Source organism: Gavialis gangeticus, unplaced genomic scaffold (assembly GCF_001723915.1).
Source record: "Gavialis gangeticus isolate Ggan-Ray unplaced genomic scaffold, GavGan_comp1, whole genome shotgun sequence".
NCBI classification, from domain to species: domain Eukaryota; kingdom Metazoa; phylum Chordata; order Crocodylia; family Gavialidae; genus Gavialis; species Gavialis gangeticus.
The window spans coordinates 31,655,667-31,662,969 of record NW_017728995.1 but is presented as its reverse complement, the minus strand read 5'-3'; the positions used below and the strand labels follow the sequence as shown (position 1 = coordinate 31,662,969).

The window sequence follows — 7,303 nt, the reverse complement described above, 5'->3', positions numbered from 1 at the left end:
CGCCAGTCAGACGCTGCCTCTGCTCGCTCCGGGGTCCGGCTGAGTAACATCCTGGCCGCCCGCCCCGGAGCAGAGCGGAGCCGCGGCTGTCTGGGGCCTGCTCCCCTGCAGCTCTCCGGCTGCCGGGGGAGGTAAACAGGAAAGAGCCGAGCCGCGACCGGGCTGAGTCACAGGTACCTCCAGGAAACGGCAGGGTACGCAGGCTGAGCTGGCATCACTGCTGTGGGCCAGGGCATTCAGAGGGCAGGGTGGGGGCAGCTCCATCCCCTGCTCCCTAGAAACACCAGCTCAGGGCAGCTCCTGCCCCACTCCCACCCCGCTCCCTGGGGCAGGGGGGCTCTGCCTCGTGCCCCAGTGTGGCACACAGGAGCACTGATGCCAGGAGGAGGTGCTCCCTTGTGCTCATTGCCCATCCGGGGACAGGGCTGGGGATACTTTCCTGGCCACTGGTGGCCTTTACACATCCCGTAACAGCCGTGCTCCAGGTGTGGCTCGGCCACGTTTCAGCCAGGCACCGGCACGTCACCGCATCATTTCCACGCCCTGTGTCATGTGTTGTCAGCGAGAGGTGCCAGCTGCACCCCAGAGGTGGCTGCGTGTCAGTGCCGGGTAACGACACGCCAGTGCCAACGGTCCTGACAACCGGCGTGCTGGTTTGTTTATTAATGGCACAAATTGCTTTATGGCTTATTCTCCTAATAGGATTAGGAGTCCTCAGGGAAGTGCTTGGCTTGGAGCTTGCTTCCTGGTTCACCTGCAGGTGACTGTGGGTAGACGGTCCAGCCTGCTTGGCTGATATCGGCTAAGCCAGCTGGGAGCGGGTGGCTTTGTCCTGCCCCAGCACAGCTGGCTCTGCATCCGTGTCCCTGGCAGCTGCAGGCAAAGGCGAGCGTGGGCTCTCCTGGCACGGTGATCTGCAGGACATGCCCCATCCCCCTGTGTGCAACGCGGGGGTCATCTGAGGGACTGGCAGGGCTTTCACAGGGCTGGGGGCTGCTGGCGGGTGAGAATCAGCCCCCGCTGGGACCCGAGGCCCAGCCTGCCGTGCAGCCAGCCCTGCACCCCGTACGGGGCCCACGGTTGGTAAAAGGGCCTGACAGGTTTGCGGCAGTGAGCTCAGCATGTGGGCAGTAAGGGGGCAGCGGTGCAGCTGTGCACGCATGTGCCATATACACACGTGTGCGTGCATGCACACATGCCACATCCACACACATGTGCCCACAGCCTGGCAGGTGATGCTTTCCCAGGAAGTTGGCTCTTCCCTGCCTGGGGCAGCTGCTGCCCGCTGGGCCCAGGGGCTGGGAGGGCACACGTGAGCAGCGTGCCCATCTCCCTTCATGACCAGCCCTGGCTGGTTGCCCTGGCCACGGCTTTGGCCCATGGGTCCAATTCCAAGTGGCATCCACGGGGGTATTGGTCATACCCATGTGCAGAGGGCACCGATCCCTGCCCCTGCCCACTCCGTGGTGCCAGCAGGAGCGGAGCCCACCACTTCCCTCACCTGCGAGGTCTTTGCGATCCTCTGATGAGGCTCGGGGAGAGCCGAGGGACTCATGGGACGAGGGTCTAGGACTCTGGGGTTCCTCTCCTGGCTCTCTATGGGGAGTGCACTCCACTAGTGAGAGTCAGGACTCTGGCTCTGCTACTGACTGCCATTATGCCCTTGGGCCAGTCACTTAGCCTCGACATGCCAGCAGGCAGGTGCTCCCTGGCAGTGTCAGTGGCATCCCCTGCTCCAGACAGGCTGTGAGATGCCCACCCCCCTGGCCTCCCAGGGCCGGGGGCCCCCACTGGGCGGCATTGACCAGAGCCGGACTCTCTCTGCTGTCAGTAACGAGGGCCTTTTTGTTCCTTAGGGCTGAGAATTACTGGTGGCGGGGTCAGAATAAGCGGACCCTAAACGTGGGGCAGTTCCCCCGAAATACGGTGACCTCGGTGGCCGGGCTGTCGGCCCACGACATCAGCCAGCCGCTTAAAAACAGCTTCATCCACACGGGGCATGGAGACACCAACCCCCAGCACTGCTGGGGCTTCCCCGATAAGATTGATGAGTAAGAAGCCTTTCCGTCTCCTCTCTGCTTCCTCCTGCACCTCTCTCCCCTCCCCAGGCGCCAGGGCCGAGCTTGCTCTTGCTTTGGGCAGCTTCTGCCCGTGCAACTCCTCTCCCCTCCCCAAACGAGACTGGGAGGGAGCTCGGGGTTTCTGCTGGGCTAGGGTATTGGCAGGGGCCATGCGGCTTGTGCAAACTAATGCTCCTTCCCCCCTTTCTTACTAACATTCGGTGCGTGCATGTCAGATGGCTGAGGTGCCCTGGACCCTCTCCCGGATGGGGTCCCGTGGCATCATGCTTGGCCTGGTGTGCAATGGGGGTGGTACTGGGGACTCACCGGGGGTGCTGGATGCCCAGGACAAGGGCTGCATCAGGAGGCATCACCGCTCCTGCCTTTGCATGAGAGTCCAGGACCTGGGCACACCGGGGACCTGGTGCCTACAGAGCGGGGGGCATTTTGCCCATCAGAAAGGGGCAGTATTCCCTGTGGAAGAGAGGGAAGTGCCCTCCTGCCTACCCGGAGCCTTTCTCCGCTGCTCAGCAGCCGCTTCCTCCACCCCAGAGTCAGCTGCGTCCCCGCGAGACCGAAACCCAGAGCTCCACGTGACGCCCGTTTCCATTCCAGTGCCCGCACACTACAGCGCTTGCTCATCCCTGCCCGCTCCAGCCCATCCCTGCCAAGTGCGTCAGCAGGAATTGGCCCCTTAGACTTCGTGCCGGTTTTCAGGGTGGAGGGTTCAAATCTTTGTTTCCTTAACGGACCCCCTCCCCACAGCTCTGTTGCATCCTAGCCGGAAAAGACGTACCTGCAACTCCCAACAGCCCAGTGGACAAGGCCCAAGCCCAGCTGGCTTTGCAGATCTCGCAGAGTGAGATCTCTGGGGTGTCAGGGGCACGCGATGTCCTGCCCCCCTATGTCCGCGTCACTCAGCTCCCTGGAGGGCCAGCACTGGGGACGTGCCAGCCCCTCTGCCCCGGATTGCTCCCCTCCCAGTAGTTACAGATGCTGTTAACTCAAGGGGGGTCTGCTGGGGCAGCGACCCCCTTGCCCGGGCCAGACAGGCAGGCATCTGGGACAGAGCAAGATGCAGGTGCCCCCATGGCCTGTGAAGGACACCAGTGTCCTTCAGCTCCACAAGCTGCTGCTGCCTGTGGGGGGACAAGGGAGGCCCGTGCCTGGGGCGGCAGCTCTTGGCCAGCAGGATGCTCCCAGAAGCAGCGTTTGCAAGACCCCATGTCACGTGCTGGAGCCTCTTCCTGCTCTGGCGCTGGTTTGAATGCTCTGAAAAGCCGAGGCCTCAGAGATGCCAGAGCCAAATGCAGGGTGGGCAGGCACCGGGCAGGCTTGCCCACACACCGTTCTGGCATAGCCCCCCAATCCCAACGCCACAGCTCCCTGCTCTGCCAGCCTGAGCTCTGCCAGTGCCCTTGGCCCAGCCCACAGCTCCCTGCTCTCCCAGCCCAACAGCCCTGCCGATGCCGCTCGGTCCTGCCCTGGAGTGCAGCGTGCTGTGTTGTGCCACCCGGTTCTCCAGGCTTCAGCCTGCCCCCGGTGCCCTGCCGGAGCCCCACCACCCCTCCACGCGGGCGTGGGTGTGGGTACGTGCCGTCCTGGTCAGCATGTACCCAGGCAGCGGAAGCACACGCCCAGCCCTGCCTTCCTCCCTCCTTCTCGCGCTGTCTCCACTCTCGCCACGCCCGGGTCGCCCACGGCAGCGCAGGGCCCTGCCCTCGCGCTGCCTGAGCTCGGCGTGGCCTGGCACAGCACCCAGGACCCGGCCAGGCCTGGGGACGGTGCCCAGGGCATAGCTGGCCCAGGCAGCAGGCCGGGATGGGGAAGGATGTGGGGTGGTGGGCAGACGGCCTGGCAGGTGAGGAGACCTGGCCGGGGAGGAAAGGGCAGTATTCAGTGCCCCTTTGAGCACAGTCTCCAGGAGCCTCTTGCCCCGGGATGGTGGTGTCCTCATCTCGCAGCACCCTGGCACTTGGGAGGTGCAGGGCAGGTTCCTGGCTCTGCCACTGGCTCCTGCTCTGTCCTTGGGCAAGTCACTTAGCTACTCTGGCGGCGACGATCTCTGGGGTGGGCAATGCGAGTGGGGGCTCTTGCTGCTCACACATCCCCCTGCCTCTGGAGAGGGGCCTGGGGCTGCTTCCCCACCTGAGGGGCCAAGACAGTTGGCACCTTGTAACCGTCCGGTGCCCGTCACCACCCCCCATGCACCCAGCAGGGCCGTGGTGGGACATGCAAGCACCCCGTGACCCCGCGCTGACGGCCCCGTGCCCGCCGTGTGCTCTCTCCTGCAGGCTCTACCTGGGAAATCCCATGGACCCTCCAGACCTTCTAGGCGTGGACCTGAACGCGGCCAGACCCACCCAGCTCCCGGGAAGGGCTAAAAGTAAGAGCTGCTCCCCCCCACCCCCAATACCAGCCCCCAGGTGCCTGGCCGTACTGCGTGGCCCTGGCCACCGACGTGCTCACCCCTTCCAGCATGCAGTGCTCTCTGCCTGGCCCTGGCGCATGCTCCCCCCTCGCTGCGTACGGGAACCCACCGTCTCCAGGGGCTGCGCAGTGCACAGCAGGTGGGCGGCTCCATCAGCAGGGCCCCTGGCCGGGCAAAGCCGGGGCTCCCAGCTGGGGTGTGCCCAGATGCGCCCCGTCAAGGGTGGTCCGTGCCGCGGCCTCCTTCAGCCCCCCTTGCTCCAGCCTTGCCTCTGCTGCCTTTCACTCTCCTTTTCTCACTCCTTGCTCTCTCCTCCGGCACCTGCTTTCAGGAGCCCTTGGAGGGCAGCCACTGCTGGCTCCAGGCCGGGATGTCACTACCCATCACCAGGGGCTGCTTGTCAGGAAGGGGGAAAACCCCCCTGGCTCCCGTGCTGCTGAAGCCCCTTGAGCAGGAGAGATGCCCAGGCCTGCCTCTGCCTGGTGCCGCACATCCACAGCTGGCGTCCCCGGCTCATGCCGTGGGGATGGGGGCAAGGGTGGGGGCTGCTCCCCGTGCTGGTTAACCCTGCGGTGCCGACACCGCGCTGCCGTGTCACCGCGCGCGCTTGGCTGACTAACCCCTCCTCTCTCGTCCTCTCGGGGCCTTTCTTCTGCAGGGGAGCCGCCGCCTCGGCCGCCTCAGCCCACGATCCTGCTTAAGAGTAAGTGGGGCTGTTCTGCGTGCCGCCAGCCCTGCTCCTGCCCTCTCTGTTCTCTCTTAGCTCCTCTCTTCCAAGGTACTCAGGGCGTGCTGTGCGCTTCCTGCCCTGAGACCCCTGTGCTGGGGCGGGGGGCCGGCCAGACAGACGAGAGGGCTGCAGACCTTGCATGCACACAGACACCCTGCATGAGAGGGAGCAGGGACCCGGGAGAAGGGCGCTGCTGCAGCAGCTCAGCTCAGTGACCCCCAGGGCTGCTCCCCGCAGGGGGCAAGGGGCTTCTTGCTTGCCCTCATGCACTCATGCCTGCAGGGACTTCTCCTTGGCCCCCTGCACTGCTGTCTCCTGGCTTTGACCCTACTCCAGCTCTGCCACGGTTCCCTGGAAGGGAAGGGCAGACCATGAGCGCACACCCGGGGTTCCCTCGAAGCCCCTTTCTACGCCAGGCCACTCTCAGCCTCTCCCCCTGCAGCATGCGGGACCCCCCCAAGGTCCCAGCCTGGCCCCCTCTCAGCTGGCAACCCCGAGCATATCAGGGGTCTCTGCGGCAGGGCTCTAACTGCATGGGACTGCGGTGCTCTGTGCTGCACGTACTAACCCTCCTCCTGCCTCAGGCGTCGGGCGCAGCGAGGCCAGGTAGGAGGCCGGAGCGTCCAGCCCACGGGGCACGTCCCACATGCTGGGAGGGCGGGGAGAGCACGGGGGCTGATGCATGCAGCATGCTGCCTCCCAGACGGCAGTGGCACAGTGCTGACTCGAGCAGAGGCTGACCCCAGCTCGGCTGGGCACAGGCAGGAGGGGGCCGGCTGCTCGGGGATCCTAATATCAGTCCCTGCCCTGGGGCATGAGGGAGAATTGGGTCTGGGGTGCCTCGTCCTGCACCCCAGAGCCCGTCATGGGTGGCACGGGGCTCAGGAGGAGCCTGGGCAGGGGCAGGATTGGAAGAGCTAGGCGGGGGTGGGGGTTGGGAGCAAGGGGCATGTGCAGAGTGTGGGGAGCTGGGCTAGGAGGGGGATTTTGGGGGACCCAGGCTTGGTCTGAAGGGCATGGGCAGAGCGGTGCCGTCCCAGCGCCTGGCCACAGCCCTGCCTGTTCCCTCAGCCCTGAGGCTGGAGGGGCATTGCCTCAGCTCCCTCCACCCGGGCGAGGGGGGGTGCCCTCGCCCCACCACGGCCTCACTCTCGCTCCCCCTTCCAGAGCCCTCGTACGACCCCGTCAGCGAGGACGACGACGGCCTCTCTGCAGGGCTCAAGAGGCTGTGCCTGAAGAAGCCGGGCCCACCGCGGGGGCTGCGACTGGTGAAGCCGTCGGCCCGCGTGCCAGGCACCAAGGTGGGTGAGCGCCAGACCGGCCGGGCAAAGGGGGAGACGGCACCAGGCAGCGAGGTGACGCTTATCGACTTCGAGGAGGAGCTGCCCCCCCTGACGCCCTCACCCGGCAGGGAGCTGGGCGCCCCGTCCCTCGCCAGGCTGGCCATGGAGGCCTTCTCGCTGCTGGACAAGACGCCCCCCCAGAGCCCCACGCGAGCGCTGCCCAGGCCGCTGCACCCCACGCCAGTGGTAGACTGGGACGCACGGCCCCTGCCGCCACCTCCCGCCTACGACGACGTGGCTCAGGACGAGGACGACTTCGAGGTGTGCTCCATCAACAGCGCCGAGGCCCTGAGCGGGCCGCGAGCCGCCCAACACGGGCTGGCAGGGCCTCCCCACGCCTGGGACAGAGGTGAAACCAACTATGGCTTCGAGGGCGAGAATGCAGCGGCAGCTGCGGAGAGGGGCTCGCTGCTGCTGGAGGATAACCTCTTCCTGCCCCCGAAGCCGGCCAAGCAGCCCAGCCTGTCGCAGACCACGGAGATCTTCGAGGAGCTGCAGCAGGAGTGCATGAAGCGTCTGCACGTGCCCCCGGGGCCCGGCTCTCTGGCCTCCACACCCAGCCCCTGCGAGGACAAGCCACAAGTGCCACCCCGTGTGCCCATCCCGCCCCGGCCTCTGCGGTGCAACGAGCACGGGCGCTGGTCAGGGGAGCTGTCCCCGGCCTCAGGGGGCGAGGACGACCGCCCGCCGCAGCTGCCGCCCCGCGACCCACTGTCGCAGCCCGGCTCGCGGACGCCCA

At 66.2% G+C, this 7,303-nt stretch overlaps 1 protein-coding gene across 4 annotated transcripts in view; it reads left to right on the top strand.

Annotated features, from left to right (window-relative positions):
- TNK2 (tyrosine kinase non receptor 2) overlaps positions 1-7,303 on the top strand; it is a 52,050-nt gene that overhangs the window by 40,274 nt on the left and 4,473 nt on the right. For 2 of the 4 annotated variants that reach the window (XM_019503454.1, XM_019503452.1), the window contains exons 10-13: positions 1,857-2,051; positions 4,355-4,446; positions 5,150-5,194; positions 6,389-7,242. In XM_019503454.1, the coding sequence (XP_019358999.1) occupies positions 1,857-2,051; positions 4,355-4,446; positions 5,150-5,194; positions 6,389-7,242 (1,186 nt within the window). Of the gene's footprint in view, positions 1-1,856; positions 2,052-4,354; positions 4,447-5,149; positions 5,195-6,388; positions 7,271-7,303 lie in introns of all 4 variants that reach the window. The other 2 variants (XM_019503456.1, XM_019503455.1) reach the window with 2 other exon arrangements.